The sequence below is a fragment of the Bombyx mandarina genome, chromosome 15 (assembly GCF_030267445.1).
Source record: "Bombyx mandarina strain Sakado chromosome 15, ASM3026744v2".
In the NCBI taxonomy this organism is placed as follows: Eukaryota; Metazoa; Arthropoda; class Insecta; order Lepidoptera; family Bombycidae; genus Bombyx; species Bombyx mandarina.
In genome coordinates this window covers 6,101,009-6,122,855 of record NC_143221.1, presented here as the reverse complement: position 1 = coordinate 6,122,855, position 21,847 = coordinate 6,101,009, and the positions used below count along the sequence as shown (strand labels likewise).

The window sequence follows — 21,847 nt, the reverse complement described above, 5'->3', positions numbered from 1 at the left end:
GATTATTGAACATGGTGTTGTTAAGGGGCTTCACTACCTCTTGTGAAGATGTTTTGATACCTTTTTCACAAAAGTATGGCTCAGTCACTCCTTCATAGCTAATACCCCACCAAACCATCACTGAAGTCGGATAGTGCCCACGTTGCACTCTGTCGACTAATTGGGAAGCTTCCCTAGAACTTTGAGCATAAATACGGTCATTTTGTTTGTTAAAATGTTGCTCAATTGTAAAAAAATGCTCATCCGTAAACAATTTTTTTCTATGACCTCCCTTTGCGTACCGCTTCAGTAGTTGTTTCGATTTTACCACCCTATTCTCTTTTAAATTATTAGTTAAGAAATGACCAGTACGTCTCTTATAGGCAAGTCCTAAGTCATCTTTTATAATACGCGACATGGTTCTAGGTGCTATCTTCATCTCCCGAGATAAAATCTTTTGCTTTCGGACAGGATTTCTTCGAATTCTTTCCCTTACTGCTTTGACCACCTTTTTCGTATGAACACTACGTGGACGGCCAGATCTTTTTCTGTCACAAACAGAGGAGGTCTCACTGCACCTATTAATAGCCCGGTACACAAACATTTTACTAATACCAAGCGTATGGAGAGTTTCAAAAATTGCATTTGGCTCCATATCTACTTTCTGTAATGCAATCACAGCGATTCGGTTCTCTTTATCACCCCACCCCATTTTAATATCGCAAAATATTGTACAATGGATTGGCGCCAAAATGAGAAAACTCAATGAGCAATCATATAAAAAAGACAGATTCCAAATTCAAATGTAATATTTTGTTTATTTTTAATTGTAACAGTATTTATGGCCAGACTAAGTATATATAAAAATGAATTGCTCTTCGTTAGTCTCGCTAACACTCGAGAACGGCTGGACCGATTTGGCTAATTTTGTTCTTTAATTATTTGTTGAAGTCCAGAGAAGGTTTAAAAGGTAAAGTTAAATATGAAAATGCTCGAAATTCAATAAAAATAACAATTTTGTTTTCCCTTTGATGTGTCCCCCGTCAGAAGGAATCCGTCCTTTTGATTATTTTAAGTTTATTTTAAACAAAAGTTTAGGTATTTTATTTATCAATTGAGGCACTACGAAGTCTGTCACCCGCGGTACGACAATAACCGCTACCCGTGGTACATCACGGGACTCAGCTAGTTATATCATAATTGTAATTAAATTATTAGTTCATGCTACCTAACACATGAGTATGATGTACGCAACTGTCACTACGTGCTCCTATGTTATCGCGGATTGTTTCTTACACTTTATAAAGTCTATCCTCATTGTGTCTTTCTTAGATTATTATTTTATTAGTCCACGAATTTATTCGGCAGTTTACAGTTACCATACTAAATTTAACGTGGAATCGTTGAAGTGAATTCTTTATTTCGTTAATTAGAGATTGTTCGAGAATCTATTTATCGTCATTCTTGTTAATATATTTTCTCCGAATTTATTTAGACCAATGATTGTAACTTACGAAAATTAAGTTTTTTTTTTACTAGGAAATTGAATTCTAATTCTATTAATACAATACCGTGAGGCGTAGACACTCACAGTTCTCCAGTAAAAGGAGCCAATCGAATTATTTTAAGGACCGTAACTCAATAGTCCTAAAATCCATTTACAGCAACATTATTCAATCAGGACCATTCAACGATGGGTTCGTGTGAAACGAGACGACGTCACATGTGTACACCAGGACATTGAAAATGTCATAGGTCAGCTCTTGATCATCAATTGAACTGAGAAAATTAGATTTCATGTTATATAAAACGCGTAAATGGTTTTCAGGAATACGATCGACGTTCGTTTTATTCATATGAACTTCGATAAGTTTTGTATACTTACAGTTGATTTAATCAAAACCAGACAGATATACAATGTAACTCATTAGCTTGTTTTGTATTACAGCCTCTATCTAACTAACACTGTTTCTTTAAAAATAAATTGATTTAAAAACGCTGAAATATAATCTAAAATTACCAAAAAATATTGTTATGATTTTAACTTAAATATTTAATAATATTTAAAAAGAGAGTTAAAATAATTCGACCTGAAACTCGTTTTTGAATGCTTACAATTTTTTTTAGCGCATATGGACATCGTAATCGTATTGCCCCCTAAGGGTCCATCCTAGGTGTACTTATATACACTGGGGTCTTTGTAGCAGTTGTTGCGTCGTGTATATGTTTCCAATCCTAATAGCACAGCAGAAAATTCTAGCGCGAACAGAGAGGAAAGTTGTTGTGAGTCTTTTATCAACACCGGTCTACGAACAAATTCGTAATACCCGTCTCTTCTCCCGCCTTACTAAGTATTATATTTAAAAAAGTTAGATTGAAGTTGTTAAGTTCCCCGAGAGCTTCAACATTCCCTTCCTATGAACAAACCGCACTGTTAGGCCACCAATACTGACCACATTCAAATTCTTAGCCCGGATGCTCGTCTGTCATTATAACATTATAAAAATACTGCGCATAAAGGATTTCGTACTAATGGGCTTTGTCACAGAATGATCGATGAACTGTCAATCCAGCTTTCCGACCGTGGATAAGCTAGCATGTGTCTTTCGAAATAGGACAGGAATCAGTCTGGCAAATCTGACATTTCTATCACGGCTTTTCGATAACAAAATATATAAAAACAAATGGTACGGCCTTGGATGGATAATACCATTTAGTTTTGGCGAAATTCAAATTATGCTCACCAAACGCCACCCGAGTTTTATCTTTCGCCCGAGTCTCGTATTGCAATCTGAAACCTCGATATATAAGCTTAGTCCTCGAAAGCTTTTAACAAGGAAAACAAACTAAGCCTCAGGATAGTGTGCCACAATTCTATCAGAGAACGCGGGAAGATGAATCATGATTTTTTTATATCCGTAGATGCGAACGTGATTTTACAGCCTATCTAAAGCGGTTACCCAAGCATAAAACACACACAGCGTAAAAGCCATCTTCCTCCTTGAGACATATAGTCGAAGTCTCATTGTACTGACTCAGTCATGCTGTAGTTAGCACCGTAGTGGGTTCGATTCGCAGATCAGGCAAAATTTGTGTTATAAGAAGGTTGCAGGTTTCAAAAGCCAACTGTTTGTAACGTATTATTATTATTTTTTGTTTAATTATGTATTCAAGTTCAGAGTTCGGCAAATGCTCATATAAATACGGTAACAGTAGGCAATGGATTGACTGTGCCCCTAACCTTGCTGATGTCCATGGGCGACGATAACCACTCACCATCAGGTGGACCGTATGTTCTTCTGCCTACAAGGGCAATAAAAAAAATACAGAACTAGAATTCTTGTATATAGTTTCTCAATTATTTCTTATGTACCTACACTGGTTTCAATATTGAAAAAAGGATCTTTTTTTATCCTCTTTTATGTATCTAGCAAAAGCAACAGCATCAATGTTAGGTTAATAAAAGGTTACTTTATTGAATGAATGAACTGTTTACGAATCGGAAAGTAATAGGAATCTTACTTCGGTAGCCATTTTTCATTAACTTGGGTACGAACCTTTATAATTTCGTTTAGAAGTTCAACGATTAAAACATTAAAAGCAGAACACAATCAGACGCAGGCGGTATAGGCCGACTTTATGATAAAGCCATTAAAGCTTTATAGAAATTTACGAATGCGAAGGGGGTGAAAGCGCTTTATTAAAATTTGTATGGAACCTTTTTACATGTAAAAATATTTGTTCGCATTAATCGAATTCGCTTTTAAAGTTAAGCAGCGTAATGAACTGCTAGGCTTACGTTGCTGTAACATTATAGAAAACAGTTGTTGAACTCTAACAGCGAAATCGTAGTGGGTTAATAGATAGGACGCCAATGGTACTCGTATCGAGCGATGCGGCTATGCCGGTGTTTAAATCCCGCAGGCTGGTAGGTACTATTTTTTCTATTATAACGAAACACATACTTAGGTCATGTTCACGAATGCCTTTCACGGTGAAGGAATAACGTGATGTGATAAAAATCAATCCCACAAAATGGCTTGTTAGATAGGACGCCAATGGTACTCGACAGTACTTCGATCGAGCGATGCGGCTATGCCGGTGTTGAAATCCCGGAGGCTGGTTATAACGAAACACACACTTAGGTCATGTTCACGAATGCCTTTCACGGTGAAGGAATAACGTGATGTGATAAAAATCAATCCCACAAAATAAAATAGCATTTGCGTAACGACACAGTTTCGAGGTAAGTGGCTGCATTGAGCATGTGGTATCTATGGGCTCCGGTCAACTATTTATTCTATAAAAAAAACAAATTGTGACACCAATAAAAAACCAAAAACATACTCCAAAATCTATTTGTTTAAAAAAAATACTCAAAACGTAGCTGCGATATACAGACAAATAACCACTTGGTGGAATCTTCGGTGACGTCAAAACAACATTATGAGTTTAAAATATTTACGAAATGACATCATGCAGATTATTGTAATAATTTGCTTAGGCAATTAATGAAATAATTTCATTTCAGATTATAACTAAATTTGTTCACAAAATGCATAATACTATTGCGCCGTAGATGTAAATATATGTTCTTTGTGTGAAAAATCAGGCCATAAGTTCGGTTGGCACGACGCAGTATGTTGAAAAAAGTGTATATTGAAACAGAGTTGCCAACATAACGATTTCTGGAAAATTATCTGCACTTATATAACACTGAGGTGACAATTTGGAGAGGTGACAATCTGGAGAAGCTGCTGGTGACAGGCAAGGTATGCGGGAGAAGGCACAGAGGCAGAAATCCAATGCGCTGGTCGGACCAAATACGCTCCACTCTCAATACCTCAGTCCACGTTGCTATCCACACAGCCGAGGACAGGCAGGAATGGCGCAAGATGATGCAGGAGAAAGTGATTAGAGGAGGCCACGACCCTCAGCACTGAGGATTATCGACGCAAGGAGGAGGATATAACACTACATATGTACATAGGTATACGTAGCGGTTGCTATCATAAAACATGTATACGGAAAAAGCGAGACTCGGCATAAGCTCCCCTAATACGTTCTGAACAACATTATTTTAAACAAAACAAATTTTGATAGAGTAGACAGTTTTCCTTCGACCCAAAAAACCGAAAATTTTAAAAAACATTCCTTATGGAAAGTATTTCTGCCTTAAAAATTACCGTAATGTATACTCCTATTTAAATTTCTCTTCTGTACCGTAAAATAATGAACGGATTTTATTTGAAATGTTCTTTCATTTATTGCGGCTTATACAACTGAGGAATGGCAACACAGTTTTTCACATTGAGATGCCGATGTGGAGTATGAGCAATGGTGCTTAGAAGCATGAATGCTATCGTGATACGAATGTTTTCCAATACGTACGATTTTTCATTTTACAGTCGCTGTATTGAATTTTATACGATGCCTCTTCCCAACGTTATAAGGTGATAAAATTTTATACGAATATTTTAACGGCTACAGAACAGAACAGTTACTCTTTAACAATAAGGTAATTGTGGAGTGGAGCCTCCTTAATCGAATGGGACCTCAGAGGCATCGCTGGGTCGGAACCTGCGCGAGTCCATCGTTGCTCTTTCACTAGACAGTATAATGCACGTCATATTCCTTAGTGTTCCTCATCAGTGCTCAAGTTGACATAGGAACATACGGATCAGCAATCGGATTATCCCGACCTCCCGGCGCGACATGTAAATGCGGAAGAAAAGAGGTTTTTTTTTAACTATTATGAAGGTCTTGAGAGACCGTTTCAGCGTAACCGGGCGAGTAGGTGAACTCCGGGGCTCAAGCCTGACATTTTTGCTAACACGAACCCTAGCAAGAGCCGTGCTTCGCAGAATCTACCACCGGATCGAAAACGCGACCCACTGAGAAGATCCGGCGAGAAACTCAGTGGTATATGTCTGTTGGTTAATTTACCCGCAGAGCACTTCGTCGCAAGCGACGCGCTCGACAAGAACGATGACCGGTGCTTGAGGTAGGACCTAAATGCACCATTAGTGGATCGAGAGGATCCGCAGGATCGGGAATGAGAAAAGAGAGGTCTCTCTAACGCCCCACCACTTGTTTCTGCCAAGCGTTGCACTCAAAATGCTCGGCAGCTAAAAGTGTCAATTTCTTTCGTATGTCGCAGTAGCATCCACAGGAATGTTACTCTACCATCAACCCGGCTTAATTCTCTTGTCGATACTTCCCGAAACAAGCACCCGGTCAGTCCAAAACGGAGGCGTTCTCGGAGCATCTAACATTATTTAAATAAACAAATAATCTCAACTAGTGGTCGCCCGGTAGTCGAAATTCGACTATAATTAATTGAAATTATAAGTTTGTACACTATTAAGATTCTATTTTCAAAGACTATTATACTTCTATAATCACAAATTTCGCCAATACTACACTATAGAAAAATAATAATAAAGACAAACAATATTTAATCTATTCTCAATTTGACAACAGACGTCAAGAACAAAAGTTTGACAAGAAATCAATAGTATGCATGTAATAACAATTTTATCTAACAACAACCTAAGAATTAGCAATTTAGTAATTCTACACTATATATTTGTTGAATTGCATATTGAAGCATAGTTCAAAACAGTTACTTCATCAGGAACATCTATCTATTGAGTAATAATAATACCATTATGTAATAATCATTGTATATTCATTTATTTATGATAAATGGCAAATAGAAACATTTTACATACATAATAATATTTATTTAATAACGTAATAATTATACTTATCTTTTAATTCACAATGTCCACACTTATACACAGTATCAAGCCAGAGAGAGAGCTCCGCACCGCCCGACGTCTCAACCGAGAATGAATCGAGATTGGTCGGCGCAGGGGCTTTTGTAGGCGGTGACAAACAACTATGCGTCATACTTGTTTGTCATCGCTCGAACGTTGGCTTTAATTTAAAATTGTATTTACTGCAATTATTTATAAATATATTATTACTTAATTTATTAACATTATTTGCGTTATATTTCTATACCTATACATAGGCATAAACTATCAATATATTATTACTTAATTTACTAACATTATTTGTGTTATATATCTATACCTATACATAGGCATAAGCTATCACGGCCATACTGACAGTACTTCGTCCTCGAAGTATTGTGTTACTATTTTATTTATAATATATGAGTAGGTATATGCGATTCATTAATCAACATAATATACATGGCACAGAAAAAAAAAGAAAGTAGTCAAAACATTTCAAACAAGTCGAATGAATCATTTGTATAGACACGATGGTCCCCTTTAAATAAGTAACAGAGTAATTTGCCAACTACATAGACATGTCGATCACATTCACCCGCTGCTTGTGAGATAATCGACACCAAATAGAAGGCCGACCAGCGGTACTCTGACTTCGAGTAATGCCAACTACATAGACATGTCAATCACATTCACCCGCTGCTTGTGAGATAATTGACACCAAATAGTAGGCCGACCAGCGGTACTCGGATTGAAAAATTATTGAGTAATGCCAACTACATAGACATGTCAATCACATTCACCCGCTGCCTGTGAGATAATTGACACCAAATAGAAGGCCGACCAGCGGTACTCGGATTGAAAAATTATTGAGTAATGCCAACTACATAGACATGTCAATCACATTCACCCGCTGCCTGTGAGATAATTGACACCAAATAGTAGGCCGACCAGCGGTACTCAGACAGATAAAATTTAAAGCCAAATATTTTTACTCATTCACAATATGACGTGAGTTTCTCAATTTCTTTTTGTACCATGTATATATTTTTAGTAACATTTTATGTAGGTAACCCATGTTCTTAAAAAAAAAACTAATTTAAATACAAAACATTATATAGTTGAAAAATAAATATAATCATCAAACAATTATAATCTTGAAATCTAAGAAATCACAAATTATCATCAACCCATTCTCCTGGCCAAAACCGTAATTTTTCCTTAGCGACAACTATATTCCTAACATTACCGTTGCCTTTCAGAGTATAGCGATCATTTGGAAGGATAGACTGAATTTCGTAAGGGCCCTTAAATCTAGATCTTAATTTATCATTACGCCTATGATCTTGGCTGACATAGACCAAATCACCTATATTGTATTGTTTATTATTCCGCCTAACATGATCAAATCGTTGCTTAAATGTTTCTGCTATTTTTTGTAGTCTCTGTTTGGCTATTTCACGATCAGCTTGGACGTCAATATTCTGGTGTAAATCCTCATCATTAATAATTCCGTTTAGATGAGATTGTACTATAGGTATATTTGCTTCTATACCGGTTAGTAAACGTAAGGGGGTGAAACCAGTCGATTTTTGTACTGTCGTGTTAATTGACTGCTGTACTTTTGGCAATACGTTCGGCCACTCTGACGGCTCCTCGCACATAGTGTTTAACATATTGACTACAGTAGCCACATAACGCTCAACCTGACCATTGCCTCGAGGTGTACCAGTAGCTATCATGTGGTGTTCGATATTCAGTTCTCTAAAAAGGTCTTTGATTTGATTAGAGCTAAAATTCGTACCACGATCAGTTATTACCAATGATGGTGTACCAAATAGTGTAACAGTTTCTCGGATAATTGGTATTAATTCTCCCGCACTTAGTGTTTTAAGGGGTTTTAAGAGACAAAATTTTGTGAAACCATCAACTAATAATAGTATGTGCTTAAAGCCTTCCGTGGTTGTTGGAAAAGGCCCTGTGCAATCTAAATGTATGGTATGGAATGGTACAGCAACTTTATCGATCGGATGTAATAACCCTTGTTTAGGACCAGAGACTCCCTTTTTCTTAACGCAAGTAAGACAATGGTTAATATATTTTTTGATAAAAGATGTTATCCCTGGGAACCAAAAATATTGTCGGATTTTATGTAAAACTTTATCGAACCCCACATGACAATTTTCATCATGAAATAGTTTTAAGATTTTTAATCTACATCCCTTCGGCACAAACAACCTCGGCTCAGCATCAGGACTAGTTTTATAATGTAATAAATTATTTTTAATTACATATTGGTTAGTGTCTAAGTTACCGGCTTGTAATTGCGACATTAGGGTCTGGGTTTCGGGGTCATTTGTTTGCGAGATTTTTAACCAAGACTCGGGACTTATATTATCGGCTTCAATAAGATTAACTTTAAAATAATGCTGCCGTTCTGAAGGAGCGGAAACAGGATTGCGACTTAGAAAATCAACATGACTGATGAATTTACCTTTTTTATACTGGATATCAAACTGAAAATCCTGCATAAAGGTCCACCAACGTGCTACCCTAGGTGACAAATCTTTTTTAGTCATGGTTGATTTTATTGCATTGCAATCAGTAATTATTGTAAATTTAATGCCAAGAAGGTATACTCGAAAGTGTTTTAATGCATTAAAAATGGCAAGTGTTTCTAGGTCATAAGAGCAGTACTTGGATTCTGCTGGACTTGTCCGTTTACTATAATAAGCGACCACCTTATTCACGTTGTCTGACTTTTGTAATAATATTGCTCCATAACCTATAGCACTAGCATCGGTGTGTAACTCTGTTGGACGCTGAGGGTCAAATATTGTCAAAAGAGGTTTGGAGGTAAGACGATCAATTACATACTTTCGTGCTCTATCTTGTTCAATGCCCCATTCCCATTTTTCGTTGTTTCTAGTCAATTTTGTTATACAAGCTGTCTTCGAGGCAAAATCGGGTATAAATTTCCTAAAATAACTACATAAGCCCATAAATTGTCGGACTTGTTTAACATTAGAGGGTGTTGGTGAATTTGCTAAAGCATTGGTTTTAGATTCACCCGGCCTAACACCTTCACGAGATATTTGTCTCCCCAAATACTCGATGCTATCTAGGAAGAATTTGCATTTCTTAAGATTAACTGTAAAGCCACAAGAGCTAAGTGCCGAAATTGTTTGTTCCAAATAAGATAAACCTTCTTCAATTGTATTAAACGGGATCAAAATGTCATCAATATACACCAAAAGAAATGGTAAATGGCCTACTGCCTTAGTGATAGCTCTTTGAAACACCGACGGGCCATTACAAATTCCAAAAGGCATTTTCGTAAATTCGTAATGTCCGTCTGGTGTTACAAAGGCGGTGTATTTAGTGGAGTTACTGGAAATAGGGATTTGATAAAAGCCATTTTTCATATCTATGGATATATAATACGTTGAATTTCCCAATTTATCTATTTGATCTTCAATGAGCGGGAGAGGATATCGATCCTTTTCTATTATCTTATTTAACGCTCTATAATCAATGCACATTCTATCGCTTCCATCTTTTTTTTAACTAAAATCATGGGACTAGCGAAAGATGAATTACTTTCTTTGATTATTTTTTTATTCAATAAATCTTCCACTAATTCTTTAACCTTCTCTCTTTCTATCGGGGCTAATCGGTATGGCCTGTAATAGATTACCTCATCTCTTTTTAATTTTATTTCAAGTTCACCAGTCTTTACATGACCAATATTGTCCAAAACAGAGGGGTATTTTTGAAAAATAGCCCTTATCCTATCCTGCAGCTGATGATCTAGACTGTTTATCGCACCTGAGAGTTCCATTATACTATTAAGGTTAACGTTTTGTATCAAATTTACGTTATAACTAGATTTCGTAATACTTTTTCGCACTAATCGAGAACCTAAATAGTCGGTCACTAATGCAATGTCGGGATGTTGGATAGCATTTCTGCCAATCAACAGACCGTATTCAAAATCGGTATCCGTAATGACAAAAATATCTAGTTCGATACACAATTCATCAAATTTAACAGGAACTGTAATTTTGGCAAATACTTTCAAGGTACCTTTGCCTATCCCGCAAAGAGATAAATAACATGGGTTAAAGTGGACGCCAAGACGTTCTGCTATAGATTGTTTGATTATACTACAGCTTGATCCTGTATCAATAAGTGACTGAATTAAGACATTATTAATATGTACTGGTGTTAAAACTAATTCGCTTTGTCTAAAAAATTTACTTCGTTATCAATTTTAGAAGGGTCCGTTTTGGGTTTATATCTACAGTAAGAATCTAAATGCCCGGGTTTTTTGCAATAAGTACAAAATTTTCTTTTTTCATTATTTGATCCTTGTTCTGAATTAGGTTTATTATCTTGGGTACTTTTTTTACTGTAACATTGTTGTTTGGTGTGACCGATTTTACCACAGTTAAAACACCTTGTGTCATCGGGTTTAGAATCAGTCTTAAAGCGCTTAGAGGGTTGCGCATTGTAAGAGTCTTTACTGTCTATTGGCCTTTTTTTTGTTTTCGCGTAAGAAGTAAATAGGGCAATTAATTCTGAAGTAGTTTTAACATTGCTGTTAAACGAAGCCATTTTTACATTAACATCGCATATACTACCACAGACTAATTCAATCAATTGTAATTCCGTAAATGTAATTTTTGTATTCTTTAGTAACCTAATTTTTTCCCTTGCGTACTCGCAATAAGAATCTGCAGTTTCCGACGTGTATAGTACTGCCTTATGAAGTTTTTCTGCTAGATTCTTTTTCTCAGGGTATAAAGCTACCAGCTCTAAACGTAAATTGTCCCACGAACGACCCTCAGCCGGGTCCCATGTTTCAAACCACAATAAGGCGGATCCCTTAAGGGCCTTACCAGCTTTGGCGACTGTTGCGATGTTACTCCATCCAAACTCTTTGGAGAGGGTTTCAATATTGTTGCACCATGATTCAGCACCAAGGTCACTTTTAGCAGGATCAAATACGGGCAGGGCGACCTCGCTGTCGTTCTGGCGGGAACCGGAAACTGCGTCTTTGATGGCCTTCAGAAGCTCTTGTAAGATAGGTAAATCCATCTGGAGTTTTAAAAGAAAAATATTAATCAACAAGCTAGGATTATCGAATCCCACTTCTGATAATAACAATTTTATCTAACAACAACCTAAGAATTAGCAATTTAGTAATTCTACACTATATATTTGTTGAATTGCATATTGAAGCATAGTTCAAAACAGTTACTTCATCAGGAACATCTATCTATTGAGTAATAATAATACCATTATGTAATAATCATTGTATATTCATTTATTTATGATAAATGGCAAATAGAAACATTTTACATACATAATAATATTTATTTAATAACGTAATAATTATACTTATCTTTTAATTCACAATGTCCACACTTATACACAGTATCAAGCCAGAGAGAGAGCTCCGCACCGCCCGACGTCTCAACCGAGAATGAATCGAGATTGGTCGGCGCAGGGGCTTTTGTAGGCGGTGACAAACAACTATGCGTCATACTTGTTTGTCATCGCTCGAACGTTGGCTTTAATTTAAAATTGTATTTACTGCAATTATTTATAAATATATTATTACTTAATTTATTAACATTATTTGCGTTATATTTCTATACCTATACATAGGCATAAACTATCAATATATTATTACTTAATTTACTAACATTATTTGTGTTATATATCTATACCTATACATAGGCATAAGCTATCACATGCGTGTGTGCGTCAAATACATTACCTATAGTGTGTGTAATGTTTTTTTTTATTGATTTAATGTATTTTTTAGCCATAATTTAAAAAAAATTAGCATTTTGCACTCTTTCTCTATATTCTCTATAAGTGTGGGAAATTTCATACTCCTCCGTCCAATTTTCGTAAAAAGGGATACAAAGTTTTTCCTTCGCGTATTATAATCTCAACACAAGTAGCAAATAATTTGTAACTCTGTTTATTATTTTTCTTTGGTATTCGTATTTCAATCGAATTCGAATCGAAATTCATTTGAGAATAACTTTATAGCAACTAACTTTTCCAATAAATGAACCAATCACGGACCTAGAGATAATACAAATGCAAATTTTCAATATTATGTACAAACTTTTCCTCGTTTCACTCTTAATGTTCGTGAAACTTCTAAATCAAATTGACTTCTAATATTTGATTTAAAACAGAATTATGAGCATTCTTTGAATAGCATTTATAAATAGGTGATTTAGCAAAATAATTGTTATTTCTATTTTGCTTACAAGACTACGAAATTATAATATTAAATTTTAATTTATGCACTAATGACAGCTAATTACAATTTTATTCTAACCTACTTTTCAATTTCGGGATCTTTTTATTGCCTTTGTAGGTAGAGGAGCATCTATCACCGATATTTAGGGACATCAGCAATGCAAGACGCATAGATTATACACTTAATATGCAAGACGCACAGCAACCTATAGCTATTAAACGCTATATGTTGGTTCTGCTGTTTGAATTAAATTTTCGTTGTCATATCATATTAATGAGTTCGTCATGGACATTCACGACCCACATAGACTTGATGAAGGCGAAATTGCCTGTCGCCTTCAGGGTTTCACTGACACGCATATAAAGGAAACTTTCTTGTAGTGTCCAAAACAGAATGTTACCCTATTCAGAACATATTTTAGCATTTGATTCTTGTATTAGTATAGTTGATTCTTTTTTAGAACCATAAATTTTTATGTATTTTACTGGTGGTAGGGCCTCTTGTGAGTCCGCACGGGTAGGTACCACCACGCCGCCTATTTCTGCCGTAAAGCAGTAATGCGTTTCGGTTTGAAGGGTGGGACAGCCGTTGTAACTATACTGAGACCTTAGAACTTATATCTCAAGGTGGGTGGCGCATTTATGTTGTAGATGTCTATGGGCTCCAGTAACCGCTTAACACCAGGTGGGCTGTGAGCTCGTCCAACCATCTAAGCTATAAAAAAGTCCTTTTTTTTGGTCATAATAGAAAAATGAAAGTATAAAACTTCCGAACAAATCACCAATTTTCAATGTTATAGATACGTAGGTATACAGGAAACAAAATTCCGTCGGTGAATTCACTATTCGCGTATTTTCACATATTTCACGCATACAAAGCTCAACCAAATAAATCTTTTCAAGGATATTTGTAAATCCGGTTACCGAACACGGGCATACACAAGAATATTTCATGATACAAAGTGTGATGTTGTTATCGGTTGCTTAGCAACGCTTGTGTCGACAAATTTGTCTGAATATTCGCACTAGAGTCGAGGAGAAACGCAATTCAAAAACACTTGATAAAGAGGTTTTAGCACGTTGAACGCCATGCGGTCCACCGATGAGCCTAGCGTACTATACCTACCATTCGGACCAAGCCAAAATTAGGGAATCAGTATATTTATCAACTTGAGATTTTCTTTCTAAAATTTATAAAATACGATATTTTACACAGGAGATAAAAATTAGCGACTTTTACGGTCTAGTTTTTAAGATATTTTAATAGAATCTTGATAATAATCTATAATCTTGATAAAAACTACAACTGTCTATTAAATTTGAATACCAAAGCGTTCGCGTCGGCTAAAAGACCACACGGCCCACTTCCATACGCGTTTTCTTTGATAGCTACAAGCTGTGGCTTCTAAGAAACATTTACATTGGAACCTTCACGCCTGGCCTGTATGATCATTCTCGATTTTTCACGTGGAATTCAACATCTAATATAGCTTTACTTTAGTTTTACTGGTGGTAGACTTATGAGTCCGCACGGGTAGGAACCACCACCCTGCCTATTTCTGCCGTGAAACAGTAATGCGTTTCGGTTCGAAGGGTGGGGCAGCCGTTGTACTGTAAAAACTGAAAACTTAAAACTCATATCTCGGCGGCATTTAGGTTGTAGACGTCTATGGGCTCCGGTAACCACTTAACACCAGGTGGATCGTGAGCTCGTCAACTCATCTAAGCAATAAATAAAAACTAAATGTAAAAACATTAACTTACCAACTCACTGGCTTGTTGACTTAGTTGCAAGATGACTAAATAAAACATTACAGGGTCGCCTAGTCGGTAAAAGTATGTAGGTATTTCATTGAATTATTCTTCATTCGTTGACGCAATATTATTTGCGAATAAATGCTTTAGAAAATTAGGAATTTTAAGTTTAACTGGTAGGTACTTACAAGAAAACCGTTTCTTTTATACAATTATATTCTTTTTTTCTACAAATCAAAGTATGCAATCATGGTATCAATGCTTCTCTGCCAATTCAGTGGTAAATTTTCAATGTCCTTCTTAAAGAAGTCAGGTACAGGAGCCAATAAACTCTTCAAAGGCATTTTGTACTACCTCGCGGGTATTGATTTTTTCACAGACAAAAACTTGTCTCTCTTTTGAAAAAATAGAAGTCTATCGGCGCAAGGTCGCGTAAGTATGGTGGCTAACGTAGCTAGCTACGTCTAGTAGGTACCTGACTAAATTAGTATTGTATTTACTCATATTTTTATCGTTCCCATATCGATGAAAAAACAAAACACAAATCAATAAACAAATAACTGAATTTGAAAATAGAATTCCATATTTAACAATGACATTTATTTCAATTTAGAGTTTATCGCCAGCCACACATAAAATAAGTACGTCTCAAATGGCCAGTGTTGTAAAACAGCAAGTTCATAGGCTAAGACGTATTATTAAAAAAACTTCATAATAACAAACATATTTAAGTGTTCAAATTTATTAGAATGTATTATTTTTAAATAATTATTTTAAAATGTATTTCGAATTCATCCTAATTCCGTATGCATCCAACACATACACCCGTCTGATTGTGCATTTTGCATTGAATTAATTAAAATAACTAAGAAAAATTAAACTTTAATGTTTCAATAGGTCACACAGATTTTTATTTTATTTATGCAATGCATTCAATTTTATTCCCAACCCGTTGCTCGGAGTGCCAGCTCGTTTAAGTCTATGATGGTACAGATCGGTGCAAGTATTTTGCTCTAGTTAGCTTATTTCTTCTCCGTTCTATCATATTATGTTCTAATATGTATCTTTGAATGTCCCCCATAAAACAAGGTTCAAGGAATGTATGCAATCGCCTCAGACTCTTCCTGCATTACCGGTATTTATAGTCTCTGGTAATTACTTAACACGAGATATTCCTATAATTACAAATCAAACACCTTTTTTTTTTGGGCCGGGGGCCGAACCTCCTACGAGGTCCCCGCGCCCAAGGGGCGAGCGGTTTATGTGGGACTTGACGATCTGCAGATGTTGGGAACAGACCGCGGACCCAAGAAATTTTAGGGCCCTACCGCACTAAACGACTTCCCTGAACTCTTACACCCGACGTCCGTACTCCGTCCGGGGTCAGAACCCGGTCAGAGTAGAGGAGTTCCTGCGGTCAACACTACAACCAGAGACGCGGCGCCACCCTGAGGACGCCCGACCGACGGGTCGTTGAGGCGATAGTCGACGACCAACGACGCCGGTCCCCGCGGTACGGCAGCTCTACCAGGCCGCCTGGGCGATGCTGCTGGTTTTCCGGAATACCCAGCTGGGCCAGAACCAGCCTTCCGGGTCGGAACGCGATACACCGCCAACCGGGTTGCTCTTCCCCAGTATGTTCGGCGACGACAGCGACGTCGACAATGCGGACCGCATCGCAGGCAGCACCCGCCGACACGTCGTCCCGTCCTCCTGGTGCCAGCGCGCTAGAGTGACGGTAGCGTGCGGCGCAGCCTCTACCCCCTCAGATCACCCCGTGACCATCACCGGCAAGAGACTGCCTCCTCAAAAATCAAACACCTTTTTTTTCGGAGGGAAATCCTCATGGACTACCTCCGCCTGGGGAAAGGCGGAGGGGCTTGCCGGACCCTACCAGCTAAAACCACCCCGGTGTCTCCCCACAGGTGCGCGCGAGGCCGCGGGAATCGAAATTCTTCCGCAGAAAAATCAAACACCTACATCAACTTAATTGTAAAAGAAAAGCGTCAAACAATTCCATAAAAACAAATACCTTATCAATGAATACATATTACACGTTTGCACATTTGCTATTATATTATTACAGGCATTTTCACATTACATTGCTTACACAGCACATATGTTAAAAATTAAAAATTATACACAGTTTGAATTTCTGAATCATCACATTTATTACTGGATAACATAATTATTCGACAATCGACCTTTTCGAACAATTATCGTGCCCTAGCAAAGGTACGTGGCGGTACCAATGGACTCATCGTGTACCGAGTAATAAATTAACCCTTTAACCTTTATGAAGTCATTCACTTTTATGAAAAAGGGCTATAAGTAATGCAACAGTCAACAGCTAGCACGTAGTATACCTAAGTCCGTAAACTGATGCTTTTATGCATTTGATATACAAGGTAGGTCCTACTCCTTTGAGGAGTATCTAAATAATCGGCGCTTTAGAGCAGCGCGCCGCGAATTGCCTTACCTCGATACGACTGACCCCCTCAGCGGCTTGGCTCGGTAGGCAGCGGCTTGGCTCTGCCCCTGGCATTGCTGAAGTCCATGGGCGACGGTAACCACTGACCATCAGGAGGGCCGTATGATCGTCTGCCTACAAGGGCAATAAAAAAAAACTAAAGTGATGTAAGTTACGGTGATCGGAAATTACTGTGCGCGAATAACATGACGAAAAAAATACTAACAACATTATCATTGCAAATTATCGAAATAGTAGCTGAGTCTTATCGCAATCCTACCTATACTTATAAATAAACAATTTTTGTTATTGTAAAATAAAAATAACGAGTAAAGAAAACGTCATACCTGATATTAACTAGAAGCAAATAATATCTACTAGACGCCTGCCGCTCACATGTTGACCACCTACTAAACCCTGCAAACTGTAACCGAACTGTAAGTAAAACCATAGGATGCAGACGGGCCTAAGCCAACCTGGTGGCAAATGTACAGCAAAGTGGTAGGCAGCGACTTGCACCCTGTCATTGCTGACCTCCATGAGCCACGGTAACCTCTTCCCATCAGGTGGGCCGTGTGGTCGTCTACCTACAAAGGAAATTAAAAATAATAATATACATTGCTATTGCATTGGTATTGCTAATGTGCCATCAGCGTTACCAACAGCACAGCTAATCCGCTATCTATGATTGACCAGACCATACTAATATCCCAGAGCTATATCTACACCGATTTATTTTCTGACCGCAACTTCACCTGCATTGACTACACTGGTGGTAGGACATCTTGTGAGTCCGCACGGGTAGGTACCACCTCCCTGCCTATTTCAGCCGTGAAACAGTAATGCGTTTCGGTTTGAAGTGTGGGGTAGCCGTTGTAGCTATACTGAGACCTTAGAACTTATATCTCAAGGTGCGTGGCGCATTTACATTGTAGATGTCTATGGGCTCCAGTAACCGCTTAACACCAGGTGGGCTGTGAGCTCGTCCACTCATCTAAGCAATAAAAAAAAAAAACTTTGTACTAGGTGGAAGGAGTCTCAGAAGTATAATGATGTACCCTATATTGTGTCCTATACCGAATTTCAGTAATCATAATAACCAGCATTAAAACGTAACAGACAGACAGTTACTTTCGTACTAAAATTTACAACGTGACTTCTAATATCTAAAACTAAATTCTAAGGATATTTAAATGACGATAACTGTTTTGCATTATCTGATTTTAATGAAACAAAGCTTTGACTTCTGACCGACTCTATTTATATTGTTACAACACAATTTACTGCTACTGACACTATATATATATTTATTTGTTAGATATAGAGATATTTGTTAGAGAAATAAAGACAGGCAGAAAATAATATTATAAATCGCTAATTTATAGAATTATTTTTATTACTTTCCTTCAATATGTAGGTATACAGAATGTGGATTCTACTGTATTATTAGAAATAAGTATTTTTTTTTTTTTTATTGCTTAGCTGTGTGGACGAGCTTACAGCCCACCTGATGTTAAGTGGTTACTGGAGCCCATAGACATCTACAACGTAAATGCGCCACACACCTTGAAATATAGTTCTAAGGTCTCAGTATAGTCACAACGGCTGCCCCACCCTTCAAACCGAAACGCATTACTGCTTCACGGCAGAAAATAGGCGGGGCGGTGGTACCTACCCGTGCGGACTCACAAGAGGTCCTACCACCAGTAATTACGCAAATTATAATTTTGCGGGTTTCATTTTTATTACACGATGTTATTCCTTCACCGTGGAAGTCAATCGTGAACATTTGTTGAGTACGTATTTCATTAGAAAAATTGGTACCCGCCCGCAGGATTCGAACACCGGTGCATCGCTTCAACACGAATGCACCGGACGTCTTATCCGTTAGGCCACGACGACTTCAAAATTGATGATGATTACATGTTTAACATATTTGATTAACTAAAAGATATTGAAATCTATTACAAAATTTCAATGAAGGCGTTATCTGTTGTTATCTGTTGGTTTTTTTTCTTTGTTTAGGTACACGAAAAAGAAAGTACTGACAGAAAATACCTCCAAATGTCAGACGAACCCTAACCAAAATAAATTATTCATTAACCCATTTTCTACGTCAAGAGATATGCCACAGTTCGCTAGTAACGTTTTCCTGCTTGTATTCTGGGGCATCATTCGTCTTTAATTACGTATACCGAACGGATCCCATTAATAACCTTTATTGCCTTTCAGGAATTCCTAGCTTCTGCCACGTGTTAGATAAATAGGAAAAACCTTTCTTTAAATGGTCGTACGTGTCTTAATACTTCGTGGTTTTCGGATTGAATCACTTTCACTGAACACAATAGACGGGTTACTTGGCATGATTGCCCGATTAAGCTGAATGACGATCAATCGTAATTGTTTTCACCTGACCTAGTTTCAATTATTTATCGATCAAAACTGAAATTAGGCTGTTCGCAGTTGGCTTTGGTAAACTCGGATCTATTATCTGGTGACTGGACGCAATGTGAACACACACGGCTAAATAGCATCCAGTCTATTTCTGCCACGAAGCGGTCACACGTTCCAGTTTGAAGACTAGGCTCTCTAAAAAGAATGAAACTATGACCTCACGTCTCGAGTTAGGTAACATTAATCATGTTATGATGACTTCAGTAACTCAACACTTTAGGTTCGTTATGTCGAATACCCATATAGCGCAGTAAAAATGTTTGCGATAAGCTAGCCAAAATAGATACTGTAGTATTGTTTTGTTACAGATGCTGCAAGCCATTATTCCAGTACTAGTCCTCGCAACAGCGGCGTTATCTTCCAGCAACATTCTTCCACTGCTGTCCAAAAATCAACTGGAAACAGAACCATTCGACTTGAATGATCTACAAAACGACAATATATTTAGCAGTCAATTTCATAATATAAAATTACCCGGCAGCCTATATTTGAGCCCGCAGTCCGAAGTACAAGACGATATAAATCTGGAATTTAAAAAATCAGAATTACAATTCCCAGACCCTAAAAACGATGAATGGATAACGAACTTGAATATTATCAATAAGAAAGAGAACTACAATGATGAGGGGTTCAGGCAAGAGCAATGGCATAACTATCCCAGACAACTTGATCGACTGCACAAATATTTATACGAACATTATAATGTTGATAAAAGGAGCTTGGACGTCAACGGACAACTTGAAGACGAAGACAGAGAGCAACAAGCTTTAGACGAAGAACCAATATATGAAGCAATGGCCAACAAGGCCGATTTAAATGAAAACATTGACGGCGAATACGTCCGTTCTGCTGATCCTATGTTAAAAGACATTCGCTTTGAATATAAAGACGATGTTGAATCAGCAATCGTATCAGAAACTCAACCGAGAAAGAACGAACGTAAAGATGTAAACGCACGACTAAACATTGATTTAAACCCCGAAATCGCTTTATTAAAAGATAAATTAGATAAAACCGAAAATACAGGTGGGCATTTTTATTTTTTTCACGTAAAGAGGCTTTATGTCTAATATTAAACGATTAGTGAATCCAATCAAACTGCAGTGTGAATATCGCTGGCAGTCCAAGAGATTGACTTATCAATTATGTTGAAATAAATGTTACCCTATCACTGAATTCGAAGCTTTATCTCACAATTAGAAATAAGCAAAATAAATTAATAAAAAAATAATAATTGCTGTCATTATTATTTTTCAGAAAATTCCATGGAAGAAAATAAAGTGGTGGCAAAAAGGATATTCTCCCTGTGGAGTCGTCTCCAAGGTCTGAACCATAACAGAGGCCATGAGCTCCACCACAGGCGGCATCTGCACGCGTTCTATGGACTTCCTGACGGCGACGGAGGAGGAGTGTTAACTGCTGAAACCAGGGCTACATTGATGAGACCGCCAGGATCTCCGCTTAGATGGGGTTGATAAAATATGATCGTGCTTTGCTCGGTCTATGTTCGCTTAGAAAGTATTTAAAGTAGTTGTTGACTGATATTAAAGTTCTAACTAAAAAATATTTTTTGATGTTATTTCATGAAACTGAATCACTGAATACAACAATTAGGCTCAAAAATTTTATGTGTAAAATATTTTGTGTTTTTTTATTTATTATAAAGACAATGTTTAGTACTTTAATTGTTCCTAAATTAAGTAAATAGATTATTTGAAATAAAAACATGTATAATATAAGCTAAATAGCTGATCAGAACAATAAAACGACCAAAGAATATTAACTCAGACATTTGTCTGATATAAGTATTTTTGAATTTATAACTTTGTAGAGGAATATTAAATTATGTATGATGTATCTCCGTTTGTGCATTTATAATGTGTAACGCTTTACGTCTTTTATTAGATTTACAAGTTAACCCGTGTAACTTCCGCTTCTATTGTGTCTGTAAAAATTCAATATACCTAATATGAAACATTGTAATGGAATTTATAGTACTAATGAATTCCTGGCGTAATAATATATACCTAGTCGTTATATATTTCATGTAAATAAATACCAAGTATATGAGCTATCATGTTTTATTTAAATTCCCGCTACCTAATAATAAATTAATGTCTGCTAGTTCTGATCAAAAGGAAGC

General features: G+C 37.0%; 2 protein-coding genes across 2 annotated transcripts in view; one reads left to right on the top strand and one right to left on the bottom strand.

Moving 5' to 3' along the window:
- The window catches only part of LOC114247155 (uncharacterized), a 62,122-nt gene extending 40,346 nt beyond the window's left edge, over window positions 1-21,776 (top strand). Inside the window, exons 2-3 of the mRNA XM_028180022.2 lie at window positions 20,013-20,730; window positions 20,962-21,776. Coding sequence (XP_028035823.2) covers window positions 20,013-20,730; window positions 20,962-21,179 — 936 coding nt within the window. The 3' untranslated portion in view covers window positions 21,180-21,776. The remainder of the gene's footprint in view (window positions 1-20,012; window positions 20,731-20,961) is intronic.
- On the bottom strand, window positions 6,649-12,480 carry LOC149501438 (uncharacterized). The gene has a single exon (XM_089732776.1). It carries the CDS (start codon window positions 11,838-11,840, stop codon window positions 10,974-10,976), a length of 867 nt encoding a protein of 288 aa, XP_089588902.1. The 5' UTR covers window positions 11,841-12,480; the 3' UTR covers window positions 6,649-10,973.
- Window positions 21,777-21,847: the final 71 nt, after the last annotated feature.

Bases quoted from the DNA above. Each gene is read 5' to 3' on its own strand.
- LOC149501438 (XM_089732776.1), bottom strand. From the start codon at position 11,840: ATGGATTTACCTATCTTACAAGAGCTTCTGAAGGCCATCAAAGACGCA.